The sequence below is a fragment of the Ipomoea nil genome, unplaced genomic scaffold, assembly GCF_001879475.1.
Source record: "Ipomoea nil cultivar Tokyo-kokei standard unplaced genomic scaffold, Asagao_1.1 scaffold1043, whole genome shotgun sequence".
In the NCBI taxonomy this organism is placed as follows: domain Eukaryota; kingdom Viridiplantae; phylum Streptophyta; class Magnoliopsida; order Solanales; family Convolvulaceae; genus Ipomoea; species Ipomoea nil.
Window position 1 is genome coordinate 4,600,197 of NW_017617471.1, and position 19,779 is coordinate 4,619,975.

General features: G+C 35.9%; 4 protein-coding genes and 1 long non-coding RNA gene across 7 annotated transcripts; 2 read left to right on the forward strand and 3 right to left on the reverse strand.

The window, feature by feature from the left end:
• Positions 1-617: 617 nt before the first annotated feature.
• On the reverse strand, positions 618-3,275 carry LOC109182012 (elongation factor P). The gene is made up of 7 exons (XM_019332019.1): positions 3,031-3,275; positions 2,879-2,956; positions 2,340-2,446; positions 2,140-2,217; positions 1,864-1,965; positions 1,603-1,684; positions 618-1,036 (listed from the first exon to the last, which is right to left on the reverse strand). Exons 1-7 carry the CDS (start codon positions 3,158-3,160, stop codon positions 918-920), a joined length of 696 nt encoding a protein of 231 aa, XP_019187564.1. The 5' UTR covers positions 3,161-3,275; the 3' UTR covers positions 618-917.
• An 855-nt stretch (positions 3,276-4,130) lies between these two features.
• On the reverse strand, positions 4,131-7,919 carry LOC109182011 (probable serine/threonine-protein kinase NAK). The gene is made up of 5 exons (XM_019332018.1): positions 7,610-7,919; positions 6,250-6,943; positions 5,544-5,801; positions 5,106-5,225; positions 4,131-5,029 (listed from the first exon to the last, which is right to left on the reverse strand). Exons 2-5 carry the CDS (start codon positions 6,901-6,903, stop codon positions 4,415-4,417), a joined length of 1,647 nt encoding a protein of 548 aa, XP_019187563.1. The 5' UTR covers positions 6,904-6,943; positions 7,610-7,919; the 3' UTR covers positions 4,131-4,414.
• Positions 7,920-12,115: 4,196 nt separating this feature from the next.
• LOC109182405 (serine/threonine-protein phosphatase 7 long form homolog) lies at positions 12,116-15,618 on the forward strand. 3 transcript variants are annotated; one of them, XM_019332596.1, is made up of 6 exons: positions 12,116-12,494; positions 12,839-13,453; positions 13,672-13,818; positions 14,195-14,320; positions 14,433-14,657; positions 14,757-15,618. In XM_019332596.1, the coding sequence occupies exons 1-6, from the start codon at positions 12,441-12,443 to the stop codon at positions 15,072-15,074; spliced, it is 1,485 nt and encodes a 494-aa protein (XP_019188141.1). In that variant the 5' UTR covers positions 12,116-12,440; the 3' UTR covers positions 15,075-15,618. The 3 variants fall into 3 exon arrangements, with proteins under 3 accessions (XP_019188141.1, XP_019188142.1, XP_019188140.1); XM_019332597.1 differs by having other exon boundaries at positions 14,433-14,661; positions 14,757-14,821; XM_019332595.1 differs by having other exon boundaries at positions 14,433-15,618.
• LOC109182406 (non-specific lipid-transfer protein 1-like) lies at positions 15,513-16,249 on the reverse strand. Its single transcript, XM_019332598.1, has 2 exons — positions 15,836-16,249; positions 15,513-15,746 (listed from the first exon to the last, which is right to left on the reverse strand). Exons 1-2 carry the CDS (start codon positions 16,177-16,179, stop codon positions 15,737-15,739), a joined length of 354 nt encoding a protein of 117 aa, XP_019188143.1. The 5' UTR covers positions 16,180-16,249; the 3' UTR covers positions 15,513-15,736.
• A 1,160-nt stretch (positions 16,250-17,409) lies between these two features.
• LOC109182408 lies at positions 17,410-18,446 on the forward strand. The gene is made up of 2 exons (XR_002054375.1): positions 17,410-17,564; positions 18,049-18,446. It is a non-coding gene; the product is annotated as an uncharacterized LOC109182408 (long non-coding RNA).
• Positions 18,447-19,779: the final 1,333 nt, after the last annotated feature.

A 19,779-nucleotide genomic window follows, 5' to 3' on the forward strand; every position in this document is an offset into this window, starting at 1 on the left:
TTGAAATATTTTTGTACTGTTTCATAATAAATTTAAAATGTGTTTTTAGGATTGATACAAATTTTAATACGTGAAAACTAAAAAGAGTAGTTCAAGTTAGGAATTTATGAATTCGTCAGTGGGTATGCGAGCCTTTGATATGGACTTTACTCTTTATATAAAGGAATGTTCTAAATTTTTCAGTTGACCAGTTTTAAGAGACTATCCAATTGCAAAACAAAAGGAATGGCTTTTCCAAATTTCTAAACGGAAAATAAATGACTTTTTATTATTATTATTATTATCTTCTCTTACATTCGAATTACAAATCTATAAAGACCCACTTCAAGGAATCGCTCCGCCACTTGGGAATGGTGTAATAATAATAACTTTTAACGTGATTAAAACAAGTTTAATAAAAGTTGATGTAAGTGACCAAATGAATAATTATATAATGATTATTATGATATGCATAAACAATTCTTGGTTAGGTAATTGACCATCTTGTACTTCCAAATACACAACCTGTTGTTAACATAAATGAGCAAGAATTCCATTCATTTCATATCCCTTTACATGGTATCAACAAACAAGTTGATCATACAACATCCACCTTAACTCTGGTAATGGCAAGAAAATTAGGAATCATGTTTAACTTCTGCTAGGATTTTCACAGATTTCATATGTTCATGAAATGCAAATTAAAGATACAAGAAAAGCTTCTGCATACCCAGTGATATTAGTAATAGAACAGAAGGCTGAAAGCCATGTCTATGTAGTTTTCATAACGCCTGCAAATGTATACATCTATCAACTCATTATGCAATACATAGATTTACAAAATTGCATTTGTAATCGGGCTTTGATGGAAGCTTCAAAAATCCATATGGGGAATTATAAGTAAGGTGATGAAAACTTATTCCCCAGCAGTGAGCAATCTATGCCCGACTCATGTATTGCCCGGTTCTAGTATCCACCATAATCTCCACCCCTTTGTCTATGAACAATGGAACATTAACAACAGCACCGGTCTCAAGGGTTGCTGGTTTTGATCCACCTGCCATACAGCACAAAATTATAGCCAGACTCAAGAACAGTAAAATGAAACACAAACTGATGGCATGCATATCCTGCATCTACAGTTTCGTAATCAACAATTTTGATCTAATCTAGTAAACTAGTAACTCGTTATATCCATCTCCCATGAGATTCTACTTTACTTTTCTATTTGAAATGTTGGGTAATAAATTATCTTATCCCTTCTTGCAATTGTAACGTGCTAGCTTTCAACCTATACAAGATATAGGCCATGTTTGGTAAATGGCTGTTAGCTGATAACTATTAGTTGTTAGCTGATTGGGTTAATTAGAGGGTATAACTAGTTGATAACATTAGCTGATTGTAGAAAGGTTTTGGTATAATTTCCTTTCTCAAAAAGCTAATTGAAAAAGTTGCTTTGAGTAGCTTTTTGAATTTTAGCATTTTGGAATTACAAAAAGCTAATTAACCAAACACTAATATTGATTTTTTAACCAAAACAAAAGGTTAATAGTGGTCAAATAAACTAAAATTGGCATATAGGCTAACTATTTTACCAAACAGGGCCATAGCCACCAACAATACCTTGGGCTGTGTCTCCTCTAAGACCAGGATCAACATCAACTACTGTTAACTTCACTGTAATTGGGAGTTCAAAGTCAATAACCTACAAAAGTATTAAAATTAGTACCACCATTGTCAATTGTACTTCATAGTGCTCTACTGTTAAAGCAAAATGTGAGATTCCATAAAGTTGTAAATTAATAATGAAACTGCATTCAAAAGGAGCTTGTATAAGTGAAATGGTAAATCAAATTCTCCAATATGTTAATAACAGGACTTTACTTTTCCATTCCAGAAAAGCAAAATGCAGTCCATGCCCTCCTTCAGAAACTTTGTTTTATCCCCAACATCTGATGCATTGAGGCGAAACTCTTCATACGTATTCTGCAAAATACAGTCACCCAAAAACTTAAGCATAACAAAATAGAAACCGAGATCATCTTTTTGCCACCACTGTCTGCAATATCTAATTATTTTGTAGTTTTAAAGACACACGGTAAATGAAGCTGCAATGTGTGCAGTTCTTTAGGTACACTTGTGAAACAAAAGGAAATATACCAGGTCCATGAACACAAACTGGGCACCATCTTTGTAAGTGAACTGTTTTGTCTCCTTGGAAATATCTGCTGCTTCTATCTAGAAAAATATGGGAGTCCATAATTCATTGATCCACATTATGTATGGAAAAAGAGAGGGAGATAGAGGAAGCAGGGGAGGGGGGGATTGACTACAAGGGATATTGTCTCCAAAACTATTACCTTACTTCCAGCTCGGAAAGTTTTCTCAACCGAGTTTCCTGTGACATAGTTCCGCAATGTGGTTCTCACATATGCAGCTCCTTTGCCAGGTTTGACATGTAGAAATTCTGATGAATGCCCACAAAAACAAGTAATGTGAAAAAGTGAAGCAAACTAATATCAAAATATAGACAAAACCTTCTTCCTAATCCCCAATGCACTATCTTTTGTGTAACCCACACAATCACACATTTATACTTGATGAACAGAAATAAAATTGTCCTGGGATTAAGTGTCTTTCTCTTGTCAGAAATCTGTGACAGGCAATTCCTCCAAATAGACTGAACTTAAGGGGGTCAACAAACACCATATTACCTTTATATATTCTCATAATCTATGTGCCATTATTTCCCAGTAAGAAATTCAAGAATTGGATGATGTAAACAATTAAAATAAAATAAAAATTGTACAAAAACGCATAGAAATATTTAACAGAAACTTTCCAGGTAGAAAAGATAGAAGCAGGGAAAGTTTACAAAATGGAGAATCAAAAAAATTACCAACAACCCTCCAAGGAGCTCCGTCCACTTCAATGTTGCTGCCCACTTTAATATCATTGCTAGAAAACGCATATATTCCTGAAAATTGCAAGGAAACATAAACATTAAGCCAGGAAAACTTGTCGAGTATGAGGGGAGGGGAATTTACTTACTAGGGAATTTGGAGCGGAAGGAGATTTTAGGAGATAGCTTTATAGATGGAAATGAGAGGGACGAGGACTTGAACGAAACGACGGAGAGATTGGGGCAGAAGGCCGGCTTGAGGCCGGAGATTCCGGCCATGGCTGTCGTCGACGAAGATGAAGTGAAGATTGAGTAGTAGTAGTAGGAATGGCAGTATTTGAGGGTTCACAATGGTCCAGAGAACTGTGTTAACCCGACCTTGGATAAGGTAAATGAGAATAATAGTCACTTTGAGACTTGAGACTTGAGAGCATGCTTTGATATGGAAAAACCGTAATCACTACATGAAAGTCTGTTGGTGGTTAAACTCACATTGTGACAAATGACTCTAAAGAAGTAAATTAATTGATAAAGTATACATCTCGATTGTCGTAGTATCCGCTTGGTTTCGGTCAGTACCACCTTCTCGGACTCGCGGGTTGCGGAACCGATCTGGTCGACCGCTCTAGGTTGGGCCGGTTGCACCATGATCGGCCTTAGCATGGCCCAGCCGTCTGCCTATGCCCGCCTGCCCTTCGTCCGGGCACCGAGCCCCTGACCTTCGGCCTCGTGCCTCGTAGGCTCCAGTCTAGTACCGCCGTAGCAGAACACGGCCTCGGTAACGACCGGTGCATGCTTGCTATGTGCCGCTCATGTCGGAGGCTCGGAGTCTGTCCCATTCCCCTCTTATAAATAGGGCATTTATTGCTACTAGACGAGGACTTTTGGCATAAAACTGAACCAGAGCTTCCCGACCCACTATTAGGATTCCCAAGCTTCAGTACTCAATCAATTCTATACACGGCGACGGGACAGTCAGTCCTATACGCAGGTCACCCTCTACGTATACCCCGTATTTACATATCATTAATTTAGACCCAAAAACAAAGTACGTAATAAACCATATAAGCCAGGTTAACACAGTTGCGAGCATGCTTGTTCGAGTTAGGACCAGTTAGTCGGGACTAAAAGCAACCTAAGGCTGAAATCGTTTCGACCGAGGGGCGCCTATGCGGCCGCCTAGGTCAATTTTTACAACACTAGTTAAGAGTACTAAAAAGTCCAGGTAGGTTCCTGCCAACAACTTAACTTTTCCACGGATTTACCAAAATATAATCTCTATACATACGCATACACACACACAATGAGTGTACCAACCAAGAAGAGAAACTATATCCCATCCTTAAAAGGGAAAACTAAGGGGAAAACATATCTACATAATGTCATTCCCCATGATTTCTTACAAGGAGAATGGCATGGTGGAGAAACCACATCTTTTTATCTTCTATACTTCATTTAAAATCACTTTCCAAGAAGGGAAAGCAAAGCCTAAAAACAAAAATATGTTCTCTATGGATCACTCTCTATGAACAATCAAAAACCTTCAACACTAGTTCTTCGGAGATATGAAGACGACGATCTCCGGCTCTCCAGTCGCTCCAGGTCTTCCATTGAGATGGAGGAGCATGTTCGAGAAGGAAGGGACAAACGCGGTGCACCTGTCCTTGATAGTCTGCTTGTTGGTGGCGAAGGCGAAAGACCTAGCTTTGGGGCGGGGACGACAATCCCGTTTAGACTAGGTGATTTCGACATGTGCTTCATGCTTACTCTTCCTGGCTCCTGAAGTGGAAATCGAGACGGGCACTTCATGTCTTGTGCCGTCTTGAGCTGCTCCACTATAGTTCTCATCGTTGGCCTCCCGGAGGGGTCCTTTTGCAAACATCGTTGAGCAATATCGGCTATCGTCCTAGCTGCTTTGGCTGGGAACCGACCTTTCAGCTGAGGGTCCATGATAAGCGATAGCCTGCAATCGTCGGCCAGAAAAGGCTGGCTCCACTTCACTAAATTCCTTTCTTCCTTTGGATGACCACTGTCCAAATTCTTCCTGCCAGTGAGCAACTCGAGAAGTACAATCCCAAAACTCCAAACATTGCTCTTAGGAGTCGGAAAACCCCTCTCCATTGTCTCCGCAGAAAGATTCGCAAGCACCTGAATAAATGAAAGATGATTGAGAAAAAAGGTTCGTAAAGATAGAAAATAGATAGATAGTGATTGATGCACTCACGGCTGAACTACTGCAAATGTTAGTCTCTTGAATGTGAGTAATGCAACCATATCCCGAAAGTTTTGAACTAAAGTCCTTGTCAATCTGTATATTGGCAGTTGAAAATTCATGGAACATTGCCTGTAAATTCAAAACTAAAATCAGTAAACACGTAAAAGTGTACAGCATTAGCCAAGAGAAATTGAAAATTTAAGAACTATTTCCACTTTTTATCACTCGATAACCAGTGGAATTCCACATATGATCACTGTAACGGTCCCCAATTCCCCAAAAATTTAAAAATTGGATGATAATAGCCCTTCCATTGGCCTGTTGCAAGAACGGGTTTCTAAAGATTTATTGAGAGTCGGTTGAATTCCATCTATACTCGAGTGACTGAAAGTGGAATTTATTATTTTAAAACCACATTAATCATTGTCAGATGACCGTATTGATTACCTGAAAAGGTCCTTCCTCATGCAGGAATGTGAGACCTTGCGCAGCACACAAGGCGATTTTCATTCTAGCATTCCAATCTAAGGGGGGGCCATCAGATCGGCAAAATAAAAGCCTGTCTAAGCTTCCGTGATAAAGCCTTTCATAAACCAACATCCTCTGCCCTGAGCCTTCGCGTGCATGGAAACCAATTAGTTTACAAAGTGAAGGGTGTTGCAATGAAGCTAGTGTGTTAACTTCATTCACGAACTCCTTCAATCCCTGGAAAACCAAAAGAGCCAGTGAGATTTAACCAAAATTTGCAATGAAGTTGTTTATAGATATACAAGTTGTGGTTTGATATTTCTATTTTGATTTAAACCAACCAGAAGATGGAAGGTAAAGAGAGTCTAAAGAAATAAAGCTACTAATTCTCGTAATATGACCCTTCAATAGCAATAATCGAAGTAACAAGCCAGGTTAGCGATAGGTTGGTAGTTTTTTTTTTTTTTTTTTGGTCAGACCAGGAGGTGGCTTGAGCAGGCCCTAACTTAGGAGGCACCTTTAAGCCAGTGCCATACTCAGACTAATCCCCGTTCGCACCGAGCCCGGCCCAATTAAGGGGCAAAATGCTGGCCAGATTGGTTTTTCATACGAGAGGGGGTTCGAACTCCCGACCTCTCTTATAGGTTGCCAGGTTGGTAGTTAAGTGTAGGCAACTCAGTATTACCTGAGAAGACGGGTGGAGACAAGTGACGATCGCGTCAAGCTTCTTTGCACCCAAGGCATCGTCCCCGAATGAAGCTCTGTAGATGATAGAAGAAAGTCTTTCTGACATGCATCGCTCGGGAGAGAAGTTGTGGCAGGCAGCTGCAATCTCTTCATACGAAAAGTTTCTGAGGGTTCCCGTAGGCAGTATGGGAGGCGGGAGTTTAGGAGGAAGTGGAAGTGGACCCGAGGCATTGAGAGGGCCACTCGCATTTCCAATTTTAAAGCTTCCCATAGTCTTCAGGGAGGCAGCACTCTGAGGTGAGGGGAGAGGAAGCGGTTGAGGAATAGACGAGGGATGTTCCTTCATTGACCCAACACGGCACCTGGATTCCTCCTGTTCGTCACATTCATTTGCCATGAGAGTATCCTGTTCTGCGGCATCAATGCTCGATGGGGCAGAGCGTACTCTTATCTTACTGCTGGCTACCCCGCTATTCGACTGAACGGGTTTCACTCTAGTTCTAAAACTCGGTGGAGCAGACTGCAACGCCCGTGTTTGTATTTCGGGCTCAGGCAGTGCAGTAGGCGAGGGATCCTGAGGGTTAACACGTTTAACATGGATTGCCTTCTCAGACTTTTTCTTCTTACTCTTCAAAACGGTGAAACATCCCATCTTCAGCTCGAAGTTTTACTCGCAATCAGCTCTGTCCTCCCTGCAGAAGTGAGAAACACGCACGATTATTCACAAGGCATCACACCCTAATTAGCCTCAAAACCGAGAAATATAAGGTAATGATTAAAACGAAATAATTGAACCCATCAATTAATGAAAACATACATTCAACAACTTAATTCTCTTTCATTCCCATATTTCCTGATATGACATGGGACCCGGGAGAACTGAATAGCCAATCAAACAACAAGCAAAAGCACCCTACATAGTAATTGATTCATATTTCATATCTAAAGGACACCCAAATCTTTGTTTGCCCTAGTGCAAATTGACCCGAGCCTATTCTACATTTCTACAGCTGAGTTCCTAAAGAGAAATATCATAAATGAATAAATGATTAAGAACACACAGAGCTTTACATAAATGATTAAGAACACATCAAATACAATAACTGAATCTAAATCCAATATTAATTTTGTTTCCACCAAAACCAAACTTAAATCCATGCTGTAAAACCATAAATTAACTAAACTTCAATAAGAAAATTTCCAAAAAAAAAAAAAAAAGAATCATTTCATTTAAAAATCAACAACAAAAGGGCAAATATGAAACAAGCTTTCTTGCCACTTACAATTCTCCATCAGAACTATAAACAGGCAGAAAATATTACAAAGTGACATCAAGAAAATAACATAGAGAAAATTACCTGAGCAAATTGAACTGATCTTGAGCTTATTTTGGGGTTAAAGAGTGGATCTTTGGGGATTACAAAGGCACCCGCAGAATGAAATTGATCATTGGGGGAGAGAGAAACCCTAAGGACAAGTCAAATGAAGGGCAATGGGGAAAGGCAAAGAGCAGGTGTTTTGAGAAAGGAGAAGGAAGATGGGGAAGAGAGAAGTGGGGGTCCGTAGGAATGGAGTACAAAGATGCAGTAGTCAAACCAAAAACCCCATGAATAAATTTCTCATTTAAGAAAGATATATACCATTATTCTGTATCTCTATCCAACCACTACCTATACACACGCACATATATATATGATTCACTCAAACCCTTCCTGACATTTTTGTCCTTGGCCTACATCTTTCCCTTGATTTATGTTTGTATCATCTCGTACATCCATCAGATTTTATGCATTGATTGACTTATCTTTTTTTTTTTTTTTTCCCTGAATGACTCTATTACTTTATAGTATCTGTTCAAACATATTTTTTTAATTATTTATAATTTATAATTTTTTTATCCTTAAATGATCTTAACTTCTTCGAACTAATCTAACTCATAAGATTATGTCCTTAGAGTCACTAAAAAAAGAAAAACAACTTTTAGTGTCTCGTGACTTTTGGTGGCCTCCACATTCCGACATAATAAAATATTGAGAGGATGTAAATCATAAGACTCAATCCTTAATCATTATTCAAAAACTTTATTTTTGTAACCAACTGAGTTATTTATATGAACAAAATTTGAAAACATGATAAGGAGAAGTGTAGAACACTCGAGATTAAAAATACAAAAATGCAACTGTCGATGGGCCCATGGCATTTTGGTGAATTCACGTGTGTGAATGGAAAAGTAGCTCGAAATTCAAGGAAGAGGGGCTTTGAGCAAAGTGAGAAAAGCCAGTCAAAGTTGGAAACTCATTTACTAGTATGTATTTCTCTTTTTCTTTTTTCTTTTTTTTTTTATTCTTATTCTTATAATAATAATAATAATTACTATTATTTTTAGCATATGATTTTCCTGGGGGTGGTCGATGGTCAAAGAGACCCGTAGTGATAGATCTTTGACTCTTACATACCGCCGTCGGATCCCCCCGATGACGTACAGATCTCGTCTGACGTGGCCATCTTAACTACCTACTTGTCCCCACTAACATAAACCCTTTTTGTTTTTAATTAATTCAATGTGTTAAAATTTTGTGATCAAGCAATATAGCTATGACTTATTACAGTGTAATTACAATGTAAGATTTTGACTCTTTGTGTTTCAATAGTTTAAAAAAATATGTATAAATATATATTTAGTCTTTTTCTTCTAATTTAAAATTTTATAATACCGATAAATTTTGACCGATAAATTTTCATAACTCCATAATCTTGGTCAAATGAAAATTGCAATAAAATATCAAATTTAACAATGTTAGCAATTTTATGAGCTTAAATATAAAACTAAATTATGAGTGAAAGACTAATTATGACACTATTACAAAAATCATGGAACTAGCAATTATTTTTTTCCTTTGAGTTACGTTTTAAGAAAAATCACAAACCACATAATTATTAATCATTATATATTGGATTCAGTTTCATATCATATAATACACGTTAATTTTTAGAATATTGAAATTGTATTTTTAGTATATTATGTGATCATTTTATACGTTACTTTTTATTATAACTCTTTTGCATGTTTATTATATATTATTACAATATTACTTTTAGTGAAATATATTTATTTATTTATTTGTGGTGTACTATACGTTTTTTTCTTAAAAATTGGTCAAATAAATTTCTAAAATTTATACGAAAAGTAATTAAACTATGAGCTGTTAAAACGTACAATTAAATTCATCAACATGATATTTTCATATATCGAAAGCTACCAATCGGTTATGAACTTGTCATGACCGGTCAATACCATTTTGACGAAAATCTAGCGAACTCCCACGGCTCTTTGGATCGCCTTCTTAGGGAAAAGGCGGTTTGTCAATTGAAAGAAGACGGCCAACAACAATCAATGGTGGTTAATGATGTAATTTTACCCGTAATGTGTTGGATATCAATAAATTATATTTATTTGATCAATTTTAATAATTTGAAAGATTTAATTGCACATTTTTAAAGTTTATATGCTTAATTGTCTTCCCATGTAAAATTTTAAGGGCCTATTCAACCATTTTTAGATAAATGTCTATCTTATAAGATGAAATATGTTCACGATATAATTTGCATTATTTGCCACTAATGGGGTGTTTGGTTGGATGTAGTTATAATTCATTCTATACTTTATTCCATTCTTCCCAAATCAAATTAGAGTATTTAGTTTGAGAGAATTGCAATCCCCTTCTTTTTGTTGAATTACAATTCATGAGTACCCTCTCATGAATTGCAACTCAATGGTTGTAAGAGCATCCACATCAGTGGTGCAGTGGTTATTATGGAGTTATTGGGTGGGGTTAATAACAAATGTGGGGTGGAGCTATTTTAGAAGATATTTATCTTGCAAATATGAAGATAATGTCAGCAAAAAAAAAAAAAAAAGTAAAAACAAAAAGTTAACAATGAATGTGCGCGTTTGCGCACAGCCCATGGCTACACGGGCGCGTGCACTGCACGTGCGCGCCTGACGCAACAGTTTTTTTATTAATTTTTTTTTTAATTTTAATTTTTTTTCTTTTTTTTTTCTCCCCTCCCACATTCTCTCTCATAATCACTTTGACATTATCCCTCAATTCTCCCCAACCATTATAGATGCTCTAAGAAAGGGAAAAAAAAAGTGAAGACATGACAAATATACCATTGGTTATTATTATTATTATTATTATTATTATTATTATTATTATTATTATTATTATTATTATTATTATTATTATTACACAAAACAATTTAGTCTTTATATAGTGTTTGTCATATTACTCCCAATAATTTTATTATTCTATACCAAAGAACGTAATTTGAATTCATACTGTATTATCACATTATTCTTTTTCCTTTATCTCAACCAAACAGCCTGTAAATCTAACCGGCTTTGAAATTCGAAGCCCAAATAGAACTATCTCTGGTTGTTATATTATAGACAATTGTTCGAAAATAACGCCGTTTCTTTAAGTAAATAAACGACAGTCATTACTTTTTAACAAATCTCGTATTTTTTTTTTTGTGTTTATAACAAAATAGAACTGCATCGCATATTGTGTTTATATTATCAAATTAAACTATATTTGAATGAAATGATACTTTATTTGTGTTGAAATGAAACTGAATAATATGTCTCACGTATTAAGTGTATATTGTCGAATATAACTGTAGTTGAATATAAATGATACTTTAGTTTTGCTGAAATGAAACTACAGTATGTATAAGAAAAACTGAATAACATGTCTAACATATTGTTATATATTGTCAAATAAAGTTGTAGTTATATCAAAATGATATTGTAATTGTGTTGTAATGAAACTACAATGTATATAAAATGAAACTGAATAACAGTTTCACATATTTGGGTGTATATAGTTGGTAGGGAATACCCCGACCGACATGCCACGTGTTTTATTGTTGTTTATGCAGGTTTACAGGTCGGGTATCTCTAAAGGAACCCGGTCGGACCCGACTAGCGCATCTCCCGACCAACGTCTTCAACACCTGATCGGTAGCTCTTGGATGTGAGAGTTGAGAAGAAGCACGTGGCAACGTTACGCGCTGACAGGCAGGGCTCACGGGGTGAAGACACGTGGTTGCTACGTGGGTTACATGCCGGCGGGCCGGAGCTATGTCTCCGGCCTAGCGGCTATAAATACCCACGGCGGCAACAGTATGAGGAACTTTTGGAACGATCGATAGGCTATTTACAGAGCATCCCGATCGCAGTCAGTCGGCCCTCGGAATAGCCACTTAGATTGTATTAGGTCCTTTTACACGATCAATAAAAGATTTACTTGCTTTAACTTGGTCGCATTATTACTTTAACCGCACTACGTGGAATTAGTACTATCAATAGTGTCCAATAAAATCGTAGTTGAATTATAATTATAATTTAGTAGTGTTGTAATAAGTCTACAATGTGTATAAAATGAAAGTCAATAACATGTCTCACTGTAATAATACTATTATATGTATAACATCGAATGAAACTGTATGTGAAACAAAATAAAATTGTGGTGGTACTGAAATAAAACTACAATGTATATAAAATAAAATTAAATATTTTATACAAACAAAATTAATTACGCGAAGCGGATGCCGTTTCATGAAAAGAAACGCCACCGTTATGGACCATGGTTGAAAGTAAAATTTGCCCAAGTATCTCTGAAAGACGACATCGTACGACTTCAGCGTGGCCCCCTTTTAGTTTGAGATTCAAAGTGCATATATTTCGCGTTTTGGCGCCCTTTATCCCTTCAGCTTCTCCCGCAAGCTTTGGCAATGTACTGCATACTCACACACTGTAGCTTGAAGTGCATATATTTCGCGTTTTGGCGCCCTTTATTGTCTTCAACACCTCACGGCTTCACTTTCGTCGCAAAATATTGTCACTGATGGGCTCTGGGGACGGCCCTTGAATCTTGATCATCGTCGTCTAGAGACCCGAAAGGCTGCATCAGATAAGTTTATCGGAACGCGGCATCACCGGGAAATTCTGTTTTCCGGTTGTCAAACGCCGGAATCCGGTGACTCATTGGAGCTCTTCCCATTATTCCCACCGCAAACTCCACCTGACGCCAAAACCTAGAGCAATCCTTCCTCCCCAACACCTTGACGCAGTCCCGTCGCCCCCTACCCTCAAAGCTAGGGTTTTTAGTTTATTGGAGAAAAATGGGGAAATCGAGCAGAAGATCCTCAATTCTTCAGAAAGATGGCGCTAACGCGGTAAGTTCATTCATCTTCATTTTCCTTCCACATTGAATTCATTTGTTCTTCTCCACAAAAGCAAAACCCCCTGCCCCAACAGAAATAGGGTGTAACACAGCAACCAACTGAACTACCCGTCTGAGTTTGAATTCATTTTTGAGCATATATAATATATATAATCTAATTATCCCTTAAACTTTTAGTTGAGGGAACACATCTTTCAATTTGAACTTAAGTTGTATAAATGATGATTAATTGAATTATGAAACTTTGTTTGACAATTTTGTAGTTTTCTCATTTGGCATGAGCTTGAAGAGGATTATGCTGATGGAAAGAATGTTGTTGTGGTTTGCACTTTGCAGGTTGGGAATTTCAGTACTCGATTCTCGCTGCCTTCATTTGTGAAGCGAGTCAAAAAATTGACTGAAGCTCAGAAAGAGGCCGTGAGGAGGGCTGGGTTTGGCAATTTACTCCTGATTCCCAACCAAATGCTCTGCAAAAGTCTCTTAGTTGAGTTGATGGAAAGATGGAACTGTGACAAGTCTTCCTTTGTACTTCCTCATGGGGAGATTACCATATCTCTGATGGATGTTGTGTTAATCTTGGGATTAAGAGTGACTGGAAATCCTGTAAGCATAGGAGACAATACACCGTTCCTTAATCTGGAAAGAGAGTACGGTGCTGTCCTCTGGAATCGAAAAATCACAGTTGCCTCAGTAGAAGAGAGGCTTGAGTCTCTTGGAGAGACCGATGATGATGACTTTTTGAGGTTGTTTTTGTTGTACATGTTCGGAACACTACTTTTCCCCACTACCACTGGAAAAATAGATTCCCGTTACCTTTATCTTCTCCGAGATGTGGACAATGTGGATCAGTTTGCTTGGGGTGCAGCTGTTCTTGAAGATTTATTTTACTGGTTGAGCAAGAGAAAGAGGGACAATGTGCAATATGTTGGAGGGTGTCTTATTTTCCTTCAAGTAAGTTTACCAATCTAACTGAATTGTAATATTAATATTTTTGTTTCAGCATTGAATCATTTTTTAATAAAAATGCCCCTTGGTTGATGAATGATGAAACTTTCTGCATTACTTGGTGATTCTATCTGTGCTTTAATAGTTGGGGTAAATAACATTTATTCCTATGCTATTAACTCATCTTTTATGGAATTTAACATTTCCAACATTGATTTGCGCAGATATGGTGTTATGAGCATATTGATATAGCTCGGCCTTGTCTAATAGACAATGCTGTTAAGTTTCCTCGTGTTTGCCATTGGGGAAGTACAAAATCTCATCATCGTCAGTGGTTCATTGACAAGTTCAAAACTCTTGGTAGTAATCAGGTATGCGAGCCAGGTTGAAATTGGTTGGTTGCTATACTTGCTGGTGTATTATATTTCCAAATTTATCCTATATTGTTTCTGGTCTTGCAAATTTAAGCATTCGAGGCTTCAATCTCTGTTTTATTCATTTCTTTTGATTAGAGAAGCCAACTTTTTCTGTAACTTTATAGTATCGTAGGATCATTGTTTCTTTGAGGAACGACTGCTGGTGTCTGGATTACGAATAAACTTTGATTGTACCTAACAGTACAAGTTTGTACAATAAGCAAAAGAAAACACTGTCTAAGGAAGTTTCTGTGGTTCTGTGGAAAGTTTTGGGCAATTAACTTTGTATCAATTTTCTCTATTTATTTATTTGTTTATTATTTTCTTACAGATTATTTGGAGCCTCGAATTGACTTCTGAGGAGTCAGAAATTGGAATGATCAAAGAGTTGCTAGAGGCACAAGGGGAAAATGCAGGGCAAATCATGGAGCAGCAGTCTTCTGCACATGTTTGTAATGTAAGTTTCCCTACCACTTTGTTTCTTTTCATAAAGTGTTCTTCCTAAATAAGATACTAGTAGCAAAGCATGGTATGTCTCTTAATTTTGTTTAATCTAAATACTTTTCCAGATGGTGGAACAATTGGCGGTTGACATGGAGATGGACTCAGCGACTACAATCAGTAGAGAACTCTATCAGGAGCAAAATGATTGTTCGCCATTCAGAAATCTAAGAAGAACATCTTCTAACAGCTGTGTTTTAATCTCTACACCTTGTCGTGTAGAAAGTGAAATAGAACCAGCAGAGAATCCTCCAAGTTCATGTGGAGATTCCATTGTGTTAATCAGCAGTGATGTCAGTATATCCTCTTTAACTTTCTCTTTTGTTTTTGTTTTTCCATATCTTTTTGAGTTTCTGGATTATTTTTCAAGACCTGATGATTTGTTTATTCAGGATAATTGTGAGGAGGATCTGAAAAGAAAAAACTGGATTCTAGAAGAGCAGGTAACTGAACTAAGAAAGGAAATTAATGACCTGAAAAGAGACAATAAAATTTTGAACAATCAGCTCTCATCTTGCCTCGAGTTTGAAAAGCAAAATGTGGGACTGAGGAAAGAAGTTGAAAGTTTGAGACAAGAAAACCTATTGTTGAGTTCATCAGCACACACTCTTGTAGCTCGACTTGAGAGAATCGTTCTTGATGGGAATACAGATACAGTGGATGTCGTGGAAATTGATAAACTTCTGGGTACTGCAGGAACAGTTGACTAAAAAGCACTCATATATTCTTTCCCATCAAGATTTTCTTCTCTGGATGTCAACCATGTCTCAGGTATGTTCCTTACCTAAATTTATTTCTATATCTTTGAAATCTAATACAGATATATATTAGCCTTTCCTGACTTGACATGAATTTGATCCTGAGGTGTAGCAGAGAAACTATAGGTTCTGTGATTTAAGAAATGTGTAGTGACCAATGATGAAAAAGGGATATAGTCCATCTAGACACCACACTAAAAGATTGAATCCAATCAATTAGTTAGTCTAACCCATGATCTTTCTTATAAACCTATATGATTCTCTCTTATTTTTCAATGTGGGACTCTTATCATCATGAATACACTTTCCAACATGAATTTACTTACTCCATACATGCAGTTTCTGAACTCTAAAGTGGGCATGCATGTGGTTGTGAGAGAGAGAGAGAGAGACTAGAACACTCAAACATTTTCCATTAACAAGAGGTTGTTTAAACAACAACCTATTAATACACGCAACACGCAAGATTATGACAAATAGGAAGGCACCATCTAGGGTGACAAGAAAACGTAATTTAACTAGAATGGCTCCATGCATGTGGAGTTGACAATTGTCACCATCTTTATTATGTTTATTCAAGTCGAATCTGCTTCAGGTAGCCCTGGGAATAAGCTTCAATTGATCCTGCAACACAATAACAATACTCAGCAAGCGTTACAATAAGCTAAAAGATGTAGGAACCAGAAGAAAGAGGAATTCAGAGAGATACATACGTTGCACAGTTCATGGATGGAGTGATCTTGAATGACAAGTTGACGCCGCACTTGGGAGCAATGGTTGGAACAGCAGCAGGATTGGGAAAGGAGTTAAGAATTGGCTTCAGGCACCTACAAGCAGCTTGGCGATCAGGCATGGTTCTTGTCTGAAGGTTGAGGGATCTAGCTCCGGCACAGCAGGCTGGCGGAACTGGACCTATACCGCCTCCATTGAGGTACACAATGCAGGGCGCCACGCTGTTGAGGACTCCCGCGCAAGTCACAGCAGCTTCAGCATGGGATGCAATCACTGCCAGGCAGGTGAGCACCACTGTGAACTTGATCATTCCTGAACTTGCCATTCCTCCCAATTATCTTTGCTTTGCTTCTCTTGCTATGGGGTTTACTGTTTGTTGTGCTTGCAAAATGCAGCTAATCTAGTGGGTATATATAGTGGCACTGCCTGAACCAAAGTACTGATTGGTATTGGGTACATGTCATTTTGGTTAGTCGAGAGTTGGATTTGATTAAATGGACTTTCCCTTCTCCTTCGTGATTGTTAGCCACATTAATGGCAAATTATATCATAAACTAAAAGTCTATCTTGCATTGTGGACTTTGATCTAAAACGACATTCACATTATATCTCTGTAATTAACATATTATGTACATTCAGTTAACAGATTATGTACTTATAAATAAATTGAAGGTACATAATATGTTAACAATATATACATAATTTATTAATTGCATCTACTTAATAATTTAATTGTAGATACATAATTTGTTAATTGTAATAGATAGATACTCCGTAGTTTATTAACTGAAAGTACATAATCATAATGTTGTTTTGGATCAAGTTCCACAATGCACTGTGGACACTCGGCCATGGTATAACAATCACACATTAATAGTAACATGCGGAATAAGTAATTTTGGATTTAATTATACTTGTTTATCGGGTTAAGGGATTAGATGATTTTTTTTAAGTTAGAGAATTTTCAGTTGCACTATTAGTTTGATTTAAAGAGTTTATTTGATATTTTTTCTTTATTTTAAATTTTTAATATAGATTAAGGTATGATCATATCAGTTTCAGTTTTAAATAAGTTAATAGATTTATATGTTCTATACACCAACAAAAATAATTATATTTTTCTAAGTTGAGAATAATATTGAAATATTGTTTCTAAATTGCACTTAAGTTACACTAGCATAATATTATGCAATTAGTACGAATGATTATTATATGTCAAATTAATGGATTTTTAAAAATGAAGGTGTAACTAAATTCAAAGTTGGGTTAGAGTTTTTGGAGTTAAAAAAATAATGTTATTATTTTATCTTCTCATGTGGTAATATATATATAATTATTTATTGATTATTGTAAAATGAAATGTACTTATTAATTGAATATAAAAAGAATCAATCAAATATTAACATGTAAGGAGGTAAAGTTAGGAGAGCAATATCAATATCTCTTTATTATAATTTTACTTATATTTCCTTTTATTTTTGTTAATATATCATCAATATTATTTTTTTTTAAAATGACCATATTTATTAATACACACAAAAATTTGAATATTTTTCATCGATATTTATGGGTAGTGTATTTATAATGGGCAGAATTCAGCATAGACACACGAACTTAAAGGGTAGGCCTTAAGGCCAAACTCCCTTAAATAGTTGCATGTGGACAACCCCATAAACACGACGGGCCAACCCAGACACTTCACATGCTGAAGTACTATTCAATTAAGTTCTTGCAAGTAAATGACTTGATCCATGTAGTAAGATAAACCTTAATATAAGTTTATTTTTAGTAAATGAAATTACTAAAAATGAATATGTAATACATAAAATGAATTTATATTTTATATTATACATGCAAAATACTTTCACCAAAACCCATACCATGAATTTATATTGTATATTATATATGCAAAATACTTTCATCAAAACCCATACCATTACCAAGTATTTGATTCCCATGTGCTTACCAAGCACACCCTAAATCTTCCCCCATAATTTTTACCTCCATACACGCTAAGCTGTTTTGTCTCATTTTATATGCTGTATTTAGTTTATGATGATTAAATAAATTGGTTATTTGGTAAGTGTCATATACAATCACTTTATTTTTCCTTGCATTTCTTAGTATTTTGTTTGTTACTCATTCTGCATTTTGAACAAATTTTGTTGCTTATTTGATTGTTGGTTGTGTCTAGATGAACAAGAAAGTTGATGTTAGTATGTTACCATGACAGGAAGATATCACTAGGAGGAAGAGGACCAACCGGTAGTGACCATGGCTGTGGTTGCAGGCAGCAGCTATGATGATGCTAGCCACAACTAATCCTATAGTAGGCAGAGCTTTGTGCCACTTCCAGGCTTAGCTGTGATGTAAGTTATTTCAGTTTTCTTTTGTTAGGAGATTGACCAAGGCTGTGGTTAGGTCCCTGTAGCAGCCCAGCCACTGAGGCTTTTATTGCATTTTGAAAGGGAGATTTTGCTACCTTTTATTTTTGTTTTGTGTATGGATTTGGTATGTAATGTAATGGATTAGGTATTTTGTTGATACATCTCATTATGTGTCTCAATCAATTAATGATAACTTAATACATTACTTCTTTTTTAATTCAAATAATTAATTTATTTTCTCTCTTTAATTTAAGATGTTATGACTCATTTTTCTCGTCAATATTCGAAATAGTGATTTTGATTAAAAATTGAACTCTGTACTTGCAATATTTGCTATAATGGTGTCAACTAACAAGTCTATTTATTCTTCTCTCAAATATAGTCTATTGAACTAGTAAGTTAAACTCACGTGTGGTAATGACATTACTCTGAATTAGTTGAGACATGTTAATCATTCATTTTTAAGAATGACACTAGTATTTTACCATTTTAACTACAAGACCCGTGTTCAAATTTCTTAGGAGTTAAAATTAGTTCTTAGACTCGGTTAATATTATTACTATTTTTACCAGATTTATAATGGATCCAGATTGTTTTGTATCGTGATACCTAATCATATGCACACCTTTTATATGAGAAGCCATTATTAGGTATTATTTTAAGAAATTCTATATTGTTTATTAGTGGTTCTTAACTTCTTTTCATTATCTTATGCTCTATGTATTTACTTCTAGTCTAGTCTAGTACAATAAACATAGAACTGTGCTAGACAACTTTACATGAAGTACTCACTATGCTAGACAACTTTTTTGACAACTTCTAGTCTAGTCTAGTATAATAAACATAGAACTATGCTAGACAACTCTACTTGAAGTACTCACTATTAATTACTCCGTGATACCTAATCGTATGTACAGTTTTTAGATGAGGATCCACTATTAGGTATTATTTTAAGGGCATAAGAGTCAAATAGACTCATGTATTAATATTGATTGTTCATTTAGTACCATAAATTAAAATATGGTACATTTGGATTATTATACTCTCAATTATTTTTTCATCTAGCATTTTTAGCAAGTTTCTAACAAGTAACCTATCTAAATTGCTTACATGAAAAATAAAATAAAAACAAAATGCTGACATGTTATTTTTTTCATCTAACTTGCTGTTTTGTCTCTTTTTAAAGTTTTTTTCGGTTAAAAAATTTCATTTTTTTTTTACATATTTCTAGATTATGTTGATTTCTTCTACGAATTTTTCAAAAAAAAAAAAAATACAGTACAGTGAATCTATTTTTCTCGTCGGCTGTGAAATAAGTATGTTACCGCTTTTGTGGTTTTTGAACCCATTTATTGGGATTGGTTTTTATTTTGGTTTTGGATGGTGCGTTTATGAGGCTCTTCTGTACACACTTGAGATTGAGGAGTTTAGAAAAAAACTCGTTAATAATAGACTAAGGGACGACTTGATTTAATGTTTGAGGTATAACTTAATTTACCGACTTCCTTTAAGTGTAGATAAGAAAAGAACATACTTAC